We start from the raw sequence: 21,369 nt of genomic DNA, 5'->3' as shown, positions 1-21,369 counted from the left end.
CTGTGGCCATGAATTGTAGTCTGTGAATTGAGAATGACATTTCTGCTATAAACAAAAATGTCTATTGTGTATATATATACTAGACAGAGCTCTAAGGCAGTACGGGGCTGTGTGGCATACCATAAGGATGGAGATATAGATCCAGATAGATATAATTTCTTTTACTGATGACTGGCTGGCAGCTCAGTAAACCTTAGTTTAGGGTCATAACATAAAGACAGAAAGAGTTACTATTAGATAATCTTTTCCATCCTCTTATCAGTGTAGGATTGTTCCCTACAGTGTATTCTTAAGGGTTTTGTCCAGTCTACTTTAAAAAATTCAAGCAATGAGATTTCCACCACTTTCCTTGTAATCCTACGCTACAATATAATAGATCTCACTACTAGCAAATATTTTCCAAAAGCCTTTTCTCATTTTCATCCCAAAACTGCTATTTGTACTCTCTCCTCATTCCCTAAAAATTAATTTTCTTTTTGGTGTTTACATCCTTGTAATACTTATCATATCCTGCTTAGTCATCTTTCAACCAAGCTATATATATATTCCATTCCTTTCATTTTTCCTCATTCCCCCATTTCTTTAATCACTTCTTTTTTCCTCTGAAGTCCATCCAGTTTGTCAACAAGTCACCCTCAATTTGAGTTGAGTCATGTCCTACTCTCTGCATTACAGTCAGAGTGTCAGCAGTCAGGGTTTCAGAATGGTATGAATTCACAGTCTGCCACAGAAACAAATGGTGAAGAATGACCATGGAGTTCCTTCAGGAAGAAAAGGGAAGTGAAGAGGAAGATTGTTTGTCTGGGTTGGAGAAGGGAAGGACAATATCAAATGTTAGAAATAATGAGAAGGGGAAAAAAACAGACAGGAGAGAAAGGAGCAGGCTGAGCTAGAAAGAGAAAAGCCTACTCAAAGGACCATTTAAGTACATATGTGAATAGGGGTTTGTGCTGAGCCATACCACGCAAGACAGGTCAGGGTCCCTGAGGCATAATTGTCCCCTGAGCTTTGGGGTACATGTTCAGGCTGTAAAAGAGATGGGGCCATATCCTCAATGCCTCCCTGCCTTCTTTACAGGGTTGTGCACAACTGAGGATATTTTCCTGAGGGAGCGCTTCCTTTGCATGCCTCCTTCATCTCCCACATACACCCATGGAAATGTCAGGCATAATTGTGCCTAATGCGGGCAAGAGGAGTGAATGTTTGAATAATTTTGTTTTACAAATACAAATGTTAGAAGCTAGTGAAATGACTCACTGGCCATGTCTGTCTCTTGCCAGCTCAGCTGGAATGGCTCCTGTGTCCTACCCAGGACATCAGACCACTCAGCAGGCAACAAGGTATAACAGCTACCTGTTTCACCGTCTGGTCCAAAGCCCAGGGAAGCCAATGGGAGCTTTTCCACTGACTTTACTGAGGAGGCAGAGTGCTAGAGGAGCAGTGCTTCTTGAAGCCAGAGCCAAGAATGGTGGAGAGTCAGGAGATTTAACAGCCAGAGTCCTGCCTCTGCAGTTTGCAAAGCACTGGGAGCAGCTTAAACTGTACTTTGGCCTATTTTATCCATAGGTTCTAGTCTCTACAGTTGGCTTTGTTGGTTGGATCTGTTGTCCCGTGTGCTTTCCAACCCTTCAGTTTTGGTGTGGCCCACAAGTGTGGAAACTACAGTAGCTCATTAATGAAAGTATTGGGCATAGTGGGTCTTAATTCCCCCCTTACCCCCCATCTCAGCCTTTCCAGTTACTCACTGTTCCCTGTCTGTCAGTCAAGTTTTAATTGTCCTGGACAGGGGTAATGTTTCTGCTGTTTTCCCTGTGTGACCGATTGTTTCACAGTGTTCCACACAATTACCTCATGACAGGAGGCAACCTGAGTGACCATGTGTTGTGCAGATGTACAAAGCCAGCTCTGTTTACAGGTTTTTTTTCCCCATGACTGTAAAATTAAAAAGAAAAGTACTATATCATAGTCTCCTGGTGGTCGCCCACTCCACTCTGCCATATAGACCTTCCAAAACATCATTTCACCCCAGAAGGCAAACAGACCTGAGGTAGATTAAGAACGATTACAACGTAATCCAATTCACAGGGAGGGGTACATCTGAAAAGGAATTTTTTTTCCGGCTTGCAGCCAAAAATAAATAAATGTTGTAAGTATGTAATGTTTTTAGAGGAGATGGTGATGGAAGGAGAAGGGTCATTTCTGTATCAGCTATAGAAGGAGGGGAAAAGTTAACTTGTGTTTTGAGTGATGTGCAAACTAGCCTGTATGTTAGGTCAAGAATTCAAATTGTAGGCTATAGGCAGTTGCATCTGAGGTTTGAACTTCAAGTATATTTGTCCACAGAAACTAATATTTCATTTCTATCAATCAGTGCAACATACTGTGATCAGTGTCCACTTCTTCATAAAACAGCCTAAGCCTGAAAATTTTAAAGGCACCACATAATTTTAGCACCAGGGAGTGAAAACCACAAATTACCAAGGATCACATATTTTGAAAAATAATATAATTCATGTGATTATTTGCTTTGCTTTAATTATTTTTGAAATATTAATCAATGGCTTGGATTTGAGTTGCTAGTCATAACAGATTACCAGTGCCCAGATGAAGTGTAAATCATTATGAAAATGCTTCCATTGCATGGGAAACCATGACTGGATTACTGAATTTCTCTTTTGTCTTTGGTTGAGTTTGGTGTTTGTATTAGTGCACTACTGAAAAGACTCTCGGTACAAGAAGTGCTTTTCAGAGATATGTTGTCATTTCAGTTGGCCTGGTTATAATCTCTCTTCCTCTGCTTTTACACCTGTTGATGTCCGTGGGTTTAAGCTGGTGTACATTAGATGCAGAATCAGACCTAGAGTACAATATACTATATGGTTGGATGTTATTGACCCTAGAGAAACGGACTGCAATACACAGGAAAGCTGGGAGCTTGTTATACACATTAGATCAAGGGAAATCACTCCACAAATAGAAGGAAATTAAAAGCTCCCTCAGAGGAGGAAATACCTCCTTGATTCCCAGTGGGGCATCTAGGGAAGAGACGGAATTGACAGCACAATCCAAAGACCTGTTGTTCAAACTGAAGGATGCACACCCCCCCCCCATCCCCTGCCCCATGCCATTTGGGGAAAGTGACAAACACACCCTGCATACAAAAATGGGATGGGCACCTAGTCCCTCTCGCTTCTCAACCACAGTACTGTATTTGAATAACTCCACTGTCTCCGTATGAAGAGAAATAGTTGCAGGGTTCATAGCACTGCTCAGATTGTGAGGTGTCGTGTTCAATGATCACTCAGTGCTTAAGGTGCTTTCAAGAGCTCTGCTTTATTCAGAGTCTGGTTCCAACTGACTGTGCGTAGCACCAAGAGCTTCACCACACCCCACCCAGGTCTGTCTGTCTGGGAAGCTCAGCCCTCAAAGACACAGCCCCCAAATTAATACCACATCTTTCCTTCCAAGCCAAAACTTAATAACATGAACACTTAAAAACCCAATATTAATATATCACACAATTACAAATACTTATAACAACCTCATAACTAAACGTACCCACAATGTTCTATTAGACTTAAGGTGTCCTTCACTGTCACTTGGACCTGTGGGTCTCCCCTGGAACATCAGCCCTACTGCTGTCAAGATGAGGCAAGTCCACTGGTTCTAGGGCTCCCTTAACTCAACCTGCTGAGGCCATTGCCTGTCCAAGCCCCTCTTGTAGAAACTGGCATTGTCCTTCCCTTCTGAGATTTGGAAAAGATGTCACCTATTCCTCCATAGTATGTATCCACTTGGGGTAACAATCTCACATGACTGCAGGACAACCTCTTGTGACACCCCTGCTGTGTGTGACCATTGTTTCCCATCATAGGGTATGTCTACACTACGGAATAAGGTCGAATTTATAGAAGTTGGTTTTTTAGAAATCGGTTTTATAAATTCGAGTGTGTGTGTCCCCACAGAAAATGCTCTAAGTGCATTAAGTGCATTAACTCGGCGGAGCGCTTCCACAGTACCGAGGCAAGCGTCGACTTCCGGAGCGTTGCACTGTGGGTAGCTATCCCACAGTTCCCGCAGTCTCCGCTGCCCATTGGAATTCTGGGTTGAGATCCCAATGCCTGATGGGGCTAAAACATTGTCGCGGGTGGTTCTGGGTACATATCGTCAGCCTCCCGTTCCCTCCCTCCCCCCGTGAAAGCAAGGGCAGACAATCATTTCGCGCCTTTTTTCCTGAGTTACCTGTGCAGACGCCATACCATGGCAAGCATGGAGCCCGCTCAGGTAACCGTCACCCTATGTCTCCTGGGTGCTGGCAGACGCGGTACGGCATTGCTACACAGTAGCAGCAACCCCTTGCCTTGTGGCAGCAGACGGTACAGTATGACTGGTAGCCGTCATCGTCATGTCTGAGGTGCTCCTGGTCGCCTCTGTGAGGTCGATCAGGAGCGCCTGGGCAGACATGGGCGCAGGGACTAAATTTGGAGTGACTTGAGCAGGTCATTCTCTTTAGTCCTGCAGTCAGTCCTATTGAACCGTCTTATGGTGAGCGGGCAGGCGATACGGACTGCTTGCAGTCGTACTGTACCATCTTCTGCCGAGCAGCCATGAGATGTGGATGGCATGCAGTCCTTCTGCACCGTCTGCTGCCAGCCAAAGATGTAAAAGATAGATGGAGTGGATCAAAACAAGAAATAGACCAGATTTGTTTTGTACTCATTTGCTTCCCCCCCTCCCCTGTCTAGGGGACTCATTCTTCTAGATCACACTGCAGTCACTTACAGAGAAGGTGCAGCGAGGTAAATCTAGCCATGTATCAATCAGAGGCCAGGCTAACCTTCTTGCTCCAATAAGGACAATAACTTAGGTGCACCATTTCTTATTGGAACCCTCCGTGAAGTCCTGCCTGAAATACTCCTTGATGTAAAGCCACCCCCTTTGTTGATTTTAGCTCCCTGAAGCCAACCCTGTAAGCGCCCCTCCCAGCGTCAGAGCAATGGCAAACAATCGGGCATCTGAGAGTGCTGTCCAGAGCAGTCACAATGGAGCACTCTGATGGGGCTAAAACATTGTCGCGGGTGGTTCTGGGTACGTGTCGTCAGGCCCCCGTTCCCTCCCTCCCTCCGTGAAAGCAAGGGCAGACAATCATTTCGCGCCTTTTTTCCTGAGTTACCTGTGCAGACGCCATACCACAGCAAGCATGGAGCCCGCTCAGGTAACCGTCACCCTATGTCTCCTGGGTGCTGGCAGACGCGGTACGGCTTTGCTGCACAGTAGCAGCAACCCATTGCCTTCTGGCAGCAGACGGTGCAATACGATTGGTAGTCGTCCTCGTCGTGTCCGAGGTGCTCCTGGCCGCGTTGGCTGGGAGTGCCTGGGCAGACATGGTCGCAGGGACTAAATTTGGAGTGACTTGACCAGGTCATTCTCTTTAGTCCTGCAGTCAGTCCTATTGAACCGTCTTATGGTGAGCGGGCAGGCGATATGGACTGCTAGCAGTCGTACTGTACCATCTTCTGCCAGGCAGGCAAGAGATGAGGATTGCTAGCAGTCGTATTGCACCATCTTCTGCCAGGCAAGCAAGAGATGGGGATGGCTAGCAGTCGTACTGTACCATCTTCTGCCGAGCAGCCATGAGATGTGGATGGCATGCAGTCCTTCTGCACCGTCTGCTGCCAGCCAAAGATGTAAAAGATAGATGGAGTGGGTCAAAACAAGAAATAGACCAGATTTGTTTTGTACTCATTTGCCTCCTCCCCTGTCTAGGGGACTCATTCCTCTAGGTCACACTACAGTCACTCACAGAGAAGGTGCAGCGAGGTAAATCTAGCCATGTATCAATCAGAGGCCAGGCTAACCTCCTTGTTCCAATAACAACGATAACTTAGGTGCACCATTTCTTATTGGAACCCTCCATGCAGTCCTGCCTGAAATACTCCTTGATGTACAGGCACCCCCTTTGTTGATTTTAGCTCCCTGAAGCCAACCCTGTAAGCCGTGTCGTCAGTCGCCCCTCCCTCCGTCAGAGCAACGGCAGACAATCGTTCCGCGCCTTTTTTCTGTGTGGACGCCATACCACGGCAAGCATGGAGCCCGCTCAGCTCACTTTGGCAATTAGAAGCACATTAACCACCACACGCATTATTCAGCAGTATATGCAGCACCAGAACATGGCAACGCGATACCGGGCGAGGAGGCGACGTCAGCGCGGTCCCGTGAGTGATCAGGACATGGACACAGATTTCTCTGAAAGCATGGGCCCTGACAATGCATGCATCATGGTGCTAATGGGGCAGGTTCATGCTGTGGAACGCCGATTCTGGGCTCGGGAAACAAGCACAGACTGGTGGGACCACATAGTGTTGCAGGTCTGGGACGATTCCCAGTGGCTACGAAACTTTCGCATGCGTAAGGGCACTTTCATGGAACTTTGTGACTTGCTTTCCCCTGCCCTGAAGCGCATGAATACCAAGATGAGAGCAGCCCTCACAGTTGAGAAGCGAGTGGCGATAGCCCTGTGGAAGCTTGCAACGCCAGACAGCTACCGGTCAGTTGGGAATCAATTTGGAGTGGGCAAATCTACTGTGGGGGCTGCTGTGATGCAAGTAGCCCACGCAATCAAAGATCTGCTGATATCAAGGGTAGTGACCCTGGGAAATGTGCAGGTCATAGTGGATGGCTTTGCTGCAATGGGATTCCCTAACTGTGGTGGGGCTATAGACGGAACCCATATCCCTATCTTGGCACCGGAGCACCAAGCCGCCGAGTACATAAACCGCAAGGGGTACTTTTCGATAGTGCTGCAAGCTCTGGTGGATCACAAGGGACGTTTCACCAACATCAACGTGGGATGGCCGGGAAAGGTGCATGATGCTCGCATCTTCAGGAACTCTGGTCTGTTTCAAAAGCTGCAGGAAGGGACTTTATTCCCAGACCAGAAAATAACTGTTGGGGATGTTGAAATGCCTATATGTATCCTTGGGGACCCAGCCTACCCCTTAATGCCATGGCTCATGAAGCCATACACAGGCAGCCTGGACAGTGGTCAGGAGCTGTTCAACTACAGGCTGAGCAAGTGCAGAATGGTGGTAGAATGTGCATTTGGACGTTTAAAGGCGCGCTGGCGCAGTTTACTGACTCGCTTAGACCTCAGCGAAACCAATATTCCCACTGTTATTACTGCTTGCTGTGTGCTCCACAATATCTGTGAGAGTAAGGGGGAAACGTTTATGGCGGGGTGGGAGGTTGAGGCAAATCGCCTGGCTGCTGGTTACGCGCAGCCAGACACCAGGGCGGTTAGAAGAGCACAGGAGGGTGCGGTACGCATCAGAGAAGCTTTGAAAAACAGTTTCATGACTGGCCAGGCTACGGTGTGAAAGTTCTGTTTGTTTCTCCTTGATGAACCCCCCCGCCCCTTGGTTCACTCTACTTCCCTGTAAGCTAACCACCCTCCCCTCCTCCCTTTAATCATTGCTTGCAGAGCCAATAAAGTCATTGTTGCTTCACATTCATGCATTCGTTATTCATTCATCACACAAATAGGGGGATGACTACCAAGGTATCCCAGGAGGGGTGGTGGAGGAGGGAAGGAAAATGCCACACAGCACTTTAAGCACAGCACTTTAAAAGTTTACAACTTTAAAATTTATTGAATGACAGCCTTCTTTTTTTTGGGCAATCCTCTGTGGTGGAGTGGCTGGTTGGCCGGAGGCCCCCCCACCGCGTTCTTGGGCGTCTGGGTGTGGAGGCTATGGAACTTGGGGAGGAGGGCGGTTGGTTACAGAGGGGCTGCAGTGGCAGTCTGTGCTCCAGCTGCCTTTGCTGCAGCTCAACCATACACTGGAGCATACTGGTTTGGTCCTGCAGCAGCCTCAGCATTGAATCCTGCCTCCTCTCATCACGCTGCCGCCACATTTGAGCTTCAGCCCTGTCTTCAGCCCGCCACTTACTCTCTTCAGCCCTCCACCTCTCCTCCCGGTCATTTTGTGCTTTCCTGCACTCTGACATTATTTGCCTCCACGCATTCGTCTGTGCTCTGTCAGTGTGGGAGGACAGCATGAGCTCGGAGAACATTTCATCGCGAGTGCGTTTTTCTTTCTTTCTAAGCTTCACTAGCCTCTGGGAAGGAGAAGATCCTGTGATCATTGAAACACATGCAGCTGGTGGAGAAAAAAAAAGGGACAGCGGTATTTAAAAAGACACATTTTATAAAACAGTCGCTACACTCTTTCAGGGTAAACCTTGCTGTTAACATTACATACATAGCACATGTGCTTTCGTTACAAGGTCGCATTTTGCCTCCTCCCACCGCGTGAACGGATTTTGGTTGAATGCCAGCAAACATACACTGCAATGCTTTGTTCTACAGTGATTCCCGAGTACGTGTTACTGGCCTGGAGTGGTAAAGTGTCCTACCATGAAGGACAAAATAAGGCTGCCCTCCCCAGAAACCTTTTGCAAAGGCAGAACCGCAAATGCCAGGGCAAAGTAATCCTTTCACATGCTTGCTTTTAAACCATGTATAGCATTTTAAAAGGTACACTTACCAGAGGTCCCTTCTCCGCCTGCTGAGTCCAGGAGGCAGCCTTGGGTGGGTTCGGGGGGTACTGGCTCCAGGTCTAGGGTGAGAAACAGTTCCTGGCTGTCGGGAAAACCGGTTTCTCCGCTTGCTTGCTGTGAGCTATCTACAACCTCCTCATCATCATCTTCTTCGTCCCCAAAACCTACTTCCGTATTGCCTCCATCTCCATTGAAGGAGTCAAACAACACGGCTGGGGTAGTGGTGGCTGAACCCCCTAAAATGGCATGCAGCTCATCATAGAAGTGGCATGTTTGGGGCTCTGACCCAGAGCGGCTGTTCGCCTCTCTGGTTTTCTGGTAGGCTTGCCTCAGCTCCTTCAGTTTCACGCGGCACTGCTTCGGGTCCCTGTTATGGCCTCTGTCCTTCATGCCCTGGGAGATTTTCACAAAGGTTTTGGCATTTCGAAAACTGGAACGGAGTTCTGATAGCACGGATTCCTCTCCCCAAACAGCGATCAGATCCCGTACCTCCCGTTCGGTCCATGCTGGAGCTCTTTTGCGATTCTGGCACTCCATCATGGTCACCTGTGCTGATGAGCTCTGCATGGTCACCTGCAGCTTGCCACGCTGGCCAAACAGGAAATGAGATTCAAAAGTTCGCGGTTCTTTTCCTGTCTACCTGGCCAGTGCATCTGAGTTGAGAGCGCTGTCCAGAGCGGTCAGAATGGAGCACTCTGGGATAGCTCCCGGAGGCCAATACCATCGAATTGTGTCCACAGTACCCCAAATTCGAGCCGGCAACGTCGATTTAAGCGCTAATCCACTTGTCAGGGGTGGAGTAAGGAAATCGATTTTAAGAGCCCTTTAAGTCGAAATAAAGGGCTTCATTGTGTGGACGGGTGCAGGTTTAAATCGATTTAATGCTGCTAAATTCGACCTAAAGTCCTAGTGTAGACCAGGGCATAGAGACACACACTGTCATTTTCACGAAGTGGTGGCGGCCCCCAGGATCCCAAATCATATTGATTTTTTTTGTTTTGTCATACATGTCTCTTAATGCATCTGCAAGTCCCCAGTGACTGACATCCATTTCTGACAGTGCAGGCACTCTTGTTTTCAGTTTTTCAGTTTAACAACATGCCAGCAGATGACAACGCATGCTTCATTGATGCTGCTCTGAATTTAACAGTACTAAACATGGATCGAGTCTGACTCTGACTTTTTCATGGGTGCTTTATTATGCTGACAGCGTTTTCCACCAATCAGTTGGATTGGGGGTGTGATTACATATCTAAAACTGTACTTTACTGCAAACTGCTGTGACCCATTGTCAGACACCACTATGTCAGAGATATCTGGTCTAGCAAACATAGATTTGATATGCACAGTCACCTGTTTAGCTGTCATAACTTTTAGTAAAGCTATCTCAGGGCGGTGAGAATAATAGTCTATTTGTCCATAGTTTTTTCTGGCTACTTTAAACAAATATATGCCCTAGTCTGGTGCAGGGGGTACAATTTTTCCTGTGCCACCAACATGGGCTCTTTCACTTCACTTGGCCTATATTTTTGGCACATGTGACAAACCTTAACAGCTTCTTCAATGTGGCTGTTCATTTGGGGCCAGTATAAAATGTCTCTGGCCCTTCTCTTCAATTTTTCAATCCCTAAATGACCCTCTTGTATTCTTTTTAACATTTTTCTGTTATACTTTCGGAATCACCATTTTGGTGCCTTTAAACAAAATCCCATCTAGTACTGAGAGCTCCTACTGAAATTAATAATGTGGGCTGGGAAGATGCTGTCCAGGCCCCTTTGTGCTAATAGCCTTAATCACTTTCTCCAGGGTCTCATCATGAGCCGTAGCTTTGGAAATCACAGTCCATGTTTCACCTGAGACTGGACAGGTTTTTTGATCAGACTGATATGTACAAAATCTAGCTCTGGACTTTGCTCCACTGCACTTCTGTCAAACGCCTTAGAGAAAGTATCTGCAACCACCAAGTCTCTCCCAGGCTTGTACTCAATTTGCAGATCATTCATTTGTAGCAGAAAAAAATAAATCTCTGTGTTCTTGGGGTGGGGTGGGGTGGAGTGAATGCCAGGCCCCCTTTGGCAATAGCAGTAGGTGGTTTATGGTCCGTTTCAGCTAACATTGGCCTCACATTAAAAAAATATATTACACTTTTTACACCCAGGGACTAAAGTCAAAGCTCCCCCCCCCCATTTGAGTGTATTGTTGCTCATTTTTTGTTAGTGCCTATGCGCTCCAGTTTTGATCACACTGCTATAAGTGCCAATACCCTTCCAGTAGGCATCCATGAACAACTTAGTTTAGTGCTTATTGTCATAGTACCTCAGTACTGGTGCCTCTTTAATTAACTCCTTCACTTTCTCAAACTCTTGAAAAGATTTCCATCCCACATCTATTGGACGTCTTTGCTCCGTAGCACTTTCGAGTTGCTGGTTTGGCCAGCTAGATGAATCACAAATTTCCCTATGTAGTTGACCATTCCAAAGAATCTTTGTATTCCTCCTTGTCTGTTGGAACAGGCATGTTGGTGATGGCCTTAACTTAACTGTGATTTACCTGTACCCCTGGCTGTATTAATTTCTCCCATAAGTATGCTATTTCCATTACATTTATATTTGCTTATTTAGCTTTAGCCCAGCAGCTCTGGTTCTTTCCAAATTTGCTTGGAGCTTCTGGTCACGCTCTTCTACTGTATTTTCCCAGATTAAAATGTAAACCTTAGTACGTCTATACCATCAAAACTTTGTTGTATTTACCAGTGAAACACCTTGGGTGCTGAATATAACCCAAATGGCAGTCTAGTGTCTCGTGAAAGAGGGGCTGAAAGTGCATGAATGTGTGTTTTGTTTTTCTAAGGGCACCTGCCTGAACCCTTAGAAAGCAGCAAGTGTAGAAAAATATTTGGCATTGATCAATTCCCCAAAAATATCTCCTCTTGTACGAAGTGGAAAATGTTCTCTTTTTACAAATTGATTTAATTCTTTTGGGTCTATGCATAAGTGAGGGGTTCCTCCTTCCTTTTTGACAATAACCAATGAGTGTACCTACTATGCTGGTTTTTCTGCTTTCTTTATGATTCCCAATGCAATGACCCTATCCAACTCCTCTTTTAGCTTCTGCCTTCGGGCAAAGGGAACGTTCCTAGGAGCCATGAATTGTGGTGCAGTTTGGGATCTTTCAGCTCTGTCCTGTTGAGAGCTTCCTGCCCCCTGGAAGACGGCCTCAAACTCTTCCTCAGTTGTTTTGGTTCCCTTCACCTTCTTGATGAGATCAAGGGCTTGACACACTTTTAATCCTGATACTATTACAAACTGTATCTTTTCTAATTTGTTACTTACCCATACATTTAGTTCACATGTCCTTTTTGTGGGGATAAGCTCTCTGTTTTAAGTCCTGAGTTTTACCCAGTTACCCTCCAATCTCTGCGGTTTCTCTTTTACTGCTAATAGCACTGTTTCTGGCAACACATTGGCTTGTGCAACAGTGTCCAACTCAAAATTAATAAAGGACCCATTTGCTTTTAATTGACGGCCCAATCATCTTTTGCTGCAACATTGTCCGTGGCTCCTATAAAGAGTTTACCTGAGTTAGTAGTGCTGTCATCGCCCTCTTTTCCATGTTGTTCATGCTATTGGTGCTTGCAAACTCTTGCAAAGTGATGTAATCCATTGCGTTTCTTGCATCTTTTCCATATGTGGGGCTTTGTGGACGTATGTCTTTTCCCATATGTTGGGCATTGTGTTGGTTGACGCAGCATGTGCAGCTCCGTGTGCTCTTTTGCCTGAACTCTGACTTTGAGCTTCACATGCCTTTCTGCCTCAGGTCTCAATTCTTGTAGTATTTTGGATTATCTGTCATGTCTAGAGTGTGCACCCTCCATAAGCTTCATTTTGGACTTGGTGACTTCCTTTCCCTGGCAAATTCTAATTGCTTGGACCAGGGTTAATTCTTTGTCTTCCATTAGACTTTCTCTGAGCTTTTTGTTCTATATCCCCACCACAATCTGGTCTCTTATCAGGGACTCAGTTATAGCCCTCCAAAATTGCAAGATTGGCTCATCAGCCTTATATCAGCCATAGACTGGTGTATGGTTTCATCTTCTTCTTGTATTCTCTTCTTAAAAACCTCTCTCTCGTACGTTTCAGTTTTATGTGGAGTGCAGTACTCCTCAAATCTGTGTAAAACAGTTTCATAGTTAGTCTCCTCTGCCTGAATAACTGAAAATATTGAACACATCAAGTGTATCTCAATGAACTATTGTCAGAAATAAGGTGACCTTCTGACTGTATTCCTTTTTTCTGGCAGCCATTGCTTGCAGTTATAAAGGGATGCACTGTTTAAACCTTCTCTAGTTGTTTTCCACATTTCCAGAGAGTTTTGGGTCCAGTGGGACTTTTAACTGCTCCATTCTTCCACTAAGTGTATTTCTTAGTTCCTTTTTACACCTGGTACTGCATTGTGTTCAGTGGTCTCTCCGGTGACAGAGCAACAGAAAGATGGACCCCAGTGCAGGTTTTAATTGTGAACCCCCACTCGCAACAGCACCAATCCCAGAAGCACCTTCCTTCCCCCCAGGCACCACAATCCTAATCCAGAATGAAAGTCTTTCAGAAAAGGTGTTGGAGACTGAGCACGCCTGCACTCACCCAACAGTGGTGGCTCCTGTGTCCCAGGGGGCTGGGCCCAGTGCCCTGAACCAGGCATTGCAATCTGTCACAGAGGGTCACAGCACTGCTCTGGCTTGGCCCACCCAAACTCTATCCCAGTGCCCCAGGTTGCAATGCCATTCACTGAAGTTTGGCCCGCCTGTCCCCACATCATAATGGAGAGTTAGGTGGGCCAAAACTGAGTCGCACTATGACTCTGTGTGCCAGGTTGCAATGTCCAGAACAGGGCGCCAGCCCCAACCCTGGGGGACAAAGGTGCCACTGGAATTGCTGCTGTAGGGTGAGTCACGGACACAAAAAAAGTCACAGACAAATGGCAAAGGGGTTCCATGACTTCTTTTCACACCATGATAAACTTCCGGCCTTAATAATAATACAAACTTTTGAGCCTTCTGGGGCCCTCTAAGTGGGCCCTGTGCCTGTGCAATGGCTACACTGGCTGTTCCTCTGTCAATAGATCACTCATTGCATAAGGTGCTTGCAAGAGATCTGCTTTATTCTGTGTCTGGTTCCTACTGGCAGTGCATCATGTTTCTCAGTGCAGGCATTTCTCAGTGCCCCTGCTCAGACTCTGGCTGGGAAGCGCAGCCCTTAAGGGCACAGCCTGGACCACCACAATAGGAAATCTCATTTGTATGAGATCTATCTTCATCCAAGCAGCTCTGCGCCACCTTACCCATGGGGTGGCCATAGGTCCTCACCTTCCCTACCTGTCCACGAAGTCCCTCTGTTGTCTTTTGCACTCTGTACAACAAAAATGACATAAAGAAGCCACAGGGGTGCAGTTGTGTCCCAAATAACCTTGTTTACTAACTATTCTCAAACACGCAATGCATAGTTTTTTACATGCTGCTGCTCCAGCTGGTTTCTGGCAGTTTCTAAAATATAGAACACAATGAGACCCACTAGAGGGCCCCTTACACAGATGGTTATGCAACCCTCTGGAGTTAACATGCCCTTAATACTGTATGAGATCTTGACTCAAGATCTTCATGTGTTAAAAGAAATTAAAGAAGTTGCAAAATCTGTTGGTATAGTAATAATAGTGGTGATCTGAATGAAACCAATATAGACTGGTTGAATGGCACATCTGGAATGGTTTTGAGAGGAACTTGATTAATACCATAAATGACTCCTATGTAAAGCCACTTCTTTTAGTGCTTAGTACAGGGGAAACTTATCTTAGCCTTAAATATAAAGGAGTTTATACAAGAACAAGAATATATGAGCTCCACTGGGCAGTATCGATCACTGCAAAGTTAAGTTTGATATTTTAATAGTCAGGGACTCGCCTAGGGTAAAGGTGAGGAAATTCAAATGAGAAATAAGAGCTGATGTGGAATCAAAACAACAACAAAACCAAAAACTTGAGAACGAAGAATTGGCTTGAAGGCTATTTAAGAAGACCTTATCAGAAATGCTGAGCATTTGTATACCTATGAGAATGACATTGGAATATAAAGAGGGAGCACAAAACCTGCATGGTTAAGTGGAGAAGGGCATGAATTTACTGGGGTTAACAATGCCAGACTGTAAGAACGGAAATACTGCCCCAAGTGATTGGAACTCAGGCAATACCAGGTGAAGTCTATGCAAGCACCCCTAGAGAGTATGTGAAGCACCAACACAGTCAGCTTGTGCATGACTTAACATGTATTGACCCACGTTTGTAGCGTAGCGTTGACACAGCCTAAGTTGGAAATAAATTGAACAAGTAGGGCATAGGGAGACCAGAGAGCCAACAAGGTCAAGGTTGTTAATGAGAATATCTCCTTGTATGTTAGAAGCAAGGAGCAGTGTGCATGTCTCTAGCTGTTCTAGAACTTCCAGAGTGAGAGGTAGTTCAGGAGAATGCTGGAGGAGCAGAAGAGGTTAAATTAATTTTTGGGTGAGACTGTTGTTGAAGGTGATTCAGAAATTCCTTTTTCCAAGATGCTCTTTACAGAGCTTCAGACTGCAGACTTGTTTGGGCTTGAAGCCTCTGAAGAAGTTATGGAGCAACTTGACACTGTCGCGTGTAGTAAATTATCATGGGCAGAAAGTACTCATCCAAGGGAAATTAAGTGTGAAGTAGCTGGTATACCAACAAAGAAATGTATTCTATTGCTTTAAATTTAGTAGTTATTCATGAAGATTGGAAATTCCACTAAGAAGGTGAATATATCTAATAAAGGAGCCAAGGAAGATTCCGGTGACCTTTGCTTCAGACCAGCAAACCTTACCCTCAGTACTGGAAAAAGTGATTGAGAATCTAATTAACGACAGACTGGTATGACATTTGCAGTTTATAGCTTAATAAGGGCAAAACCCATAAAGGTGCTATATGGGAAAAACTATGCTGTCTATCCTGTTAGAAATATTTGAATAAAGTAACTACATACTGTGGTAGATGAAGGTGACCCAGTGAACACCCTCAAATTTACCTGGATTTTCAAACAACTTATTAAAGATAAATTACTTTTTATTGAGGATGTTTTCATTAGAAGAGAGCATAAGACTGAGGCTTATTGGGATGTCAGTTTTTAAGCAGGAGTCAATCAGGAATTCTGCTTAAGAACTGGTGGCCCCAGTAACATTACAACCATACATGGAATGAACCTGATATTCATACAACTCTATTGATTTTAATGGAGTCACTACTACTTTACTTCAAGATAAAGGAGAAGAGAGTCAAGTCCAATATGTCCACACTGAGCAACAGATTATTTTTGACTGGTGAGAGAGAATTTTTAATAGCAAAGCACGTTCAGGGTGTTGATTTGAGAGACCTTCCTTTTCTTTCCTTATTAATGTTCCCTGTTCTTTTTGATATAACCAATGTGCTTGTTCTTTTACAAGACACAAAGGCATGGTACCTATTGTGCTGGCTGTTAAGCAAGGACTTCACAGCACTTTGGATACCTTTCTTTTTGGTGCGTGTACGGGGAATAGAGCAGAGTGTGTGTGCAGAGCAAAAGGAGACTCACGAAAGTTGGTCAGTTTCACTGCGAAGGACCCTTGCTGTGCAGATTGAAGTAAATGAAGTGGTTGGAGGGGAAGCGAAACAATGGGAAGGAGCACATGGGGGAAAAGAAGGAAAAGAATCAAAGGTGAAGGGGACCAGATAACAGACTAAAAAGAGGAAGCGCCAATAGGGAGAAATATTACATTATTTTTGGAGTAAAAAAAGACAAGAAATCAGACCCTTACCACATGCTACCTTCTCTAAGCCTGCTGCTTTGTGAGATCCCAGCATTGTCTCTTCTCCACCATCAGTCACTCCACTCATCAGCTCTTCCTGAAATGCCTGACTAGAGTGAAGAGCCAAATGCTGATTAGAGTTAGGGTGACCAGACAGCAAGTGTGAAAAATCGGGACGGGGGTGGGGCATGATAGGAGCCTATATAAAAAAAAGACCCAAAAACCTGGACTGTCCCTATAAAATTGGGACAACTGGTCACCCTAATCAGAGTAGAGCTTTTAGCTCTGCTTGACACATGACAGTACTTCTTCAGACACTGATCAGTGCTCAGCTCACTGCAGAGCAAGGAGAGCTGGCAATTAGTGTCTGAGGAAAAAGATCATACCACTGGTGGGGAGCCACACCACAGGCAGGGTCAATGGAAATGAGGAGGAAAGTGGACAAGAGTGGGGAGAGGCGACTGGGGAGGGAGAGACAAAAGCAGCATTGAAGCACATAAATACAATTTTAACTTCCCTCCAGTCCTAAGCTTGGGCTGGAACTAAGTAGATCTGTGGGCAGCACATGGAGTAGCTTGTATGGCCTGACCATTTGCAAGAATATTCCTTTATGTTTACATTTTTAGAGAAGAGAGTGCAAGCTTCATCTATTCAGCATATTCAGTCAGAGCAGCCAGATAGCTGTTTAATACAGTTTTATGATTAACGAGGAATATGAGTGAATAGTCCCATGTACTTTCTTTGGAATTGTCTTCTAGGCCAATGTAAATTTAAAATGGATGGTATGTACTTTTTTAAATTTTTTGTCGTGGATAAGTAGGACAGATGTTATCAATTTGGGTGAAAAAGAGCAAGAGGTTCTCTTTCCACTTTTGTAGATTTAAGAAACATTGGGTCTGGATGATGATCAGAGTTTGGGATTTCACTTCACTGTAGGATGGTTCAAGCAGACATTAAGAAAAATTCCCAGAGTGTCCCAGATTTTGTCACTTATGCAGAAAGCTGTTGGTTCACTCCACTTGAGATCTAGCTGATATTATGTTTATGTGACTGTCAGAGCTTGCAGAATCATGAGTCCCCTGCAGTGAGATGGGAAAACAAGTTAGGTATCTAGGAGAATGACCGTATGAGATAATATATGTATTATAAATATGGATAAATAATATAAATCTGGATTAGCTCTAAAGGATTGTTATTGGAGGTGTGGGAAGTCAAACACCAATCTTACTTGCACTATATGATTGCTTCAATACTCATCTCATGTTGATATTGGATCCTTTGTGACACACTACTGGGATAGCACTGATACTACTTTCAGGTGATTCATTTCAATACTGTTCATATCCTGAGTAACCACCTTTAAAGGCAAGAACATGATTCCCACTGCATTATTGTAAATCAGGAGTAACTCCATTGAGTTACACGAGTGTAAATTGGTTTACGTGAGATCATTGCTTTTGTTGCAGGACCGGGAGTTCTGTGTAGGCATTTGGTGACCAACAAAATGCGGATTAAAAATCACATTGTGAAAATGACACCATGGAGCTACTCCCATGCTTCCTCTTTGCATTCTTAGTCATGCTGCTTCACCTCAGTAAACCAGACGAAGACTGACTGAAGGAAATGAATCTGTCTAGTTTCTATTTCACATGCCATTGTCAGAGGAAGACAGATAATGGGAAACTTAATGGCTACAGGAATAAGTATTGCCTTTGGTGTATGAAATGGAAAACATGCAGATTCCCCAGGGGAATCCCAGGGTGGGGGTGGAGAGTCTACATGAACGTCCCAAAGCAGGAACTGCAGTCCCAAGGTACATCATGTAACATTTCTACACATACTTGCAATAGTTTCAATTTTCATAAACCAGGGACTCTTACAAACTGAGGAGCTGGAGTTACACACATGTTTGGATAACTGAAGCAAAGAAAATGTGGGCCTGATTCTGCTCTCAGTTACAGTGATGTAAGTGGAGATACCTTGGGGTAAAACTGGTGTGAAAGAAGTAGTTTTCTTTTTCAGGAAACATATTATATATTTAGGCTGTTCCATAGTTATATCAACAATAACTCTAAACTTAGTAGATTTTTTTTGTATTGCGCATACATGAAAGAAATTTTCATTCACTCAGTAATAACTTCATCATTTTCTAATATGTTAAACTTAGCCAGGAGTCTTTTCCTCAAAGAGGACTAGCTGTGTGGAAAATTTCAACTTGCAAAGTTTAGTTGTTTTTAATTATCCATACAGAGAAAAGAACTGTGATTTATTTTGGTTACGAAGACAAATTATAGTCTTTCATTCTGTGTTAACTCAAAAAGATTCCTGAATGGATCAAACTCAAACTTTGAGTCTTTTTTTGTGAAGACCAAACCAAATTTCTCCTGGTCCAAATCCTGACCTTGGTCATTTCAGTTCTGTTCTATTCAGGTTTTTATAGTTCCCTAATCACTGTAGGATCTGAGCATCTTCCAGAAGTGCATTAAGCACCACGGTTAGCATTTGTCACTTGTAATTCTCTCTTTCTTCTTCCCCCACCTTTTTTTTTCTTTCCAAGAAGAAAATTATGTCAGATATAGAACTTTTCAGGATTTCTGTAGTCCAGCCAGGCTTCATGGTCATGGCATTTAAAAGGAGTCCCTGAGGAAGAAGGCTTTCTCCAGCAACAGCCATGCAGGGCGGGATTACTTAATGGGACTATTCCCAGAGTTAGCTACTACTCACTATGTGTAAAGGGTGGCATGGTCTGCTCCAAAATAAATATGGGACAGCTTTTCAAAAGAGCTCAGTATGTTCCCCCTCCTGTCTTAATTGGAGCTGCAAGATACTAGGCGTTTCTGACAATTTGGCCCTTTGTTAGATGCCTAAATGGGAGCCGAGCTCTTCCGAAAATCTGGCCCCAGTTTTGGATGCTGAGTTCTTGAAAATCTGGCTCCTTCATCCTGAACCACCACTGAGTTACTCTCCATTTTACACCATGGCAATTCCTTTGATTTTAATGGTGTTACATCCTGTAAAACTGGCGTAGCGCTCGGCCCTTACCATCCTTTATAAACCTCACCACATATACTTTTTTTTTTTGAAGAAAATGGTTTTGAAATATTACCCTGTCACATGAATCTGGGCAGCTCCTGACAGCCTGCCAACTTCCAGATTAAATGTAAGTCATTACAGAATGTTTTCCTCACATGGGAAAGGCTGGAATTGTTTGGTGTTAGTTTTGCCCTCCAACATTAATTCTAATTACCTCAAAATGCAAACATGTTTGAGTTTCCAGCAGATGACATTATTTTCTGTTTGACATCAGACATCAAAGAAAGAAAAATAAACACAGGGACAGTGACAGCATTAAGCCGCTAGTCATTTTTCAGAAGGTTTTTCATGTTCTATTTCAGACTGGTTCCTCTTTAAGTCCTGTCCTACAGATTAGAGTTGGAGGATTGTGCCTTTTCTTTTCCAGTTCTCTTTAAATAAGAGAGTGGGAAAGGAAGGGGGGAAAGAGAGAAACAGTCTGGTTTAGATCAGAGTTGGAGGTTTGGTTTTTCAGGCATACACACACACACACACATTATGGTGATGGGCTTTTTTTAATTCTATTTTTAGCTTTTCTTCTGAACATTTGTGGATGAGGCAGTCACATTTTCAAACTCAAATCATTCAAAGGGATCAGAAACTTGGCAATTGTGGTCAATTTTGAGCCATGCCTAATGAATCCAAAATAAGATCAGAAACTGAAACGTTTAGTGCACACTTCTAGGAGAAGGATAGTTAATGAACTGCTAGATTTATCTTGTCAGGCTACATTGCCCTGGAGTTTAGTTGATGCTTCCAAGCTATCTGCTACATGGTATCTGACTCTCCTGTCATTTCATGGTCTGAAAATGGACACATCAGAGGTCTGATCCTTCTCCCATGGAAGTCAATGAGATATTTACCGTTGACTTCAGTGGAAGCAAAATCAGGCATCAGATTTTTCAGGGGTTGCTTGTTGCCATAATTAAGACAGCAAGTAGTGGAGCCAATGGTTAGTGCTCATGGCCCCAGTTCTGCATTGGGATCTGCTAGCATGCACCCCTGCACCTGTATGGAGTCCTACTGATGTCCATAGAGCTTCAGATGGATGCCTCTAGCAGATTCTGATGCAGATATCAAGACCTTAGCTTGCCATCTCTGAAGACTGGACTCTGATGAGATTTTAATATTAGTGTGGTGGTTGCTAATCTTAGCCAATATTTAGGGTCATCACAAAATCATGTTTGATAGAGGTAAGAACTCAGAAGATTTGGGTTCTGTGATGGGTTTCCCCCCAGGGTGCCACCTGGAACTGTGGTACCACTGAGCCCTCTCACCCACCAGACTGGGCTCCTTCTCACACTGTGCTACTGTGACGAGTTGCAGAGCCAAAAAGCTTGCACTTTCGCCAGCATTCACACTGGTAGGGACACACCCAGCTGCAGTCACATGTGGGCTCTCTAACCACTGGCCTCCCAGCCTAAGACCCCAGAGCAGTACCATCCTGCGCTGGTCAAATCTGGCCAGTATATGGGTTTAACACCTGGTCCACCTCTCCCTCAATGTGAAGAGGACCATGCACACTTGTGGTGACCAAGCTGAGATTTTTCCCAGATCCCTTAGTCAAACGCACACTGGTTTGGATTAAGACATAAAGTAAGTTTATTAATTACAAAAGGATAGATTTTAAGTGGTGATACATGATAGCAAACAGATCAAAGTAAATTACTTAGTAAATAAACAAAACCACAAACTTAGCTTAGCACACTAGATAGGTAGGAGATGAATTAGCAAATTCTCACCCTGAGTGATAAACAGGCTGACAATTTTTAAGGCACAAGCTGCCTTGGCTTTGCAGCTTTTGTTTCCTAGGTTTTCATACACAGACTAGAAATCCCATTAGCCTGGGACCATCACTTCCCCCCATTCAGTCCTTATTCCTCAGGTGTTTCCAGGT

At 44.4% G+C, this 21,369-nt stretch overlaps 1 protein-coding gene across 1 annotated transcript; it reads right to left on the bottom strand.

Moving 5' to 3' along the window:
* Positions 1-7,623: 7,623 nt before the first annotated feature.
* LOC142070857 (uncharacterized) lies at positions 7,624-9,449 on the bottom strand. The gene is made up of 2 exons (XM_075124790.1): positions 8,547-9,449; positions 7,624-8,159 (listed from the first exon to the last, which is right to left on the bottom strand). Exons 1-2 carry the CDS (start codon positions 9,124-9,126, stop codon positions 7,639-7,641), a joined length of 1,101 nt encoding a protein of 366 aa, XP_074980891.1. The 5' UTR covers positions 9,127-9,449; the 3' UTR covers positions 7,624-7,638.
* Positions 9,450-21,369: the final 11,920 nt, after the last annotated feature.

The sequence above is a fragment of the Caretta caretta genome, chromosome 2, assembly GCF_965140235.1.
Source record: "Caretta caretta isolate rCarCar2 chromosome 2, rCarCar1.hap1, whole genome shotgun sequence".
Classification (NCBI taxonomy): domain Eukaryota; kingdom Metazoa; phylum Chordata; order Testudines; family Cheloniidae; genus Caretta; species Caretta caretta.
Note: the sequence above shows the minus strand (reverse complement) of the source record. Positions and strands in the feature narration are given on the sequence as shown.

What these genes read in the sequence shown, in the direction of transcription:
- LOC142070857 (XM_075124790.1), bottom strand. Translation starts at nt 9,126, where the DNA reads ATGCAGAGCTCATCAGCACAGGTGACCATGATGGAGTGCCAGAATCGC. An exon ending in AGGCGGAGAAGGGACCTCTG is followed by an intron (nt 8,160 to 8,546) that starts GTAAGTGTACCT and finishes TTTCTCCACCAG; the next exon opens with CTGCATGTGTTTCAATGATC.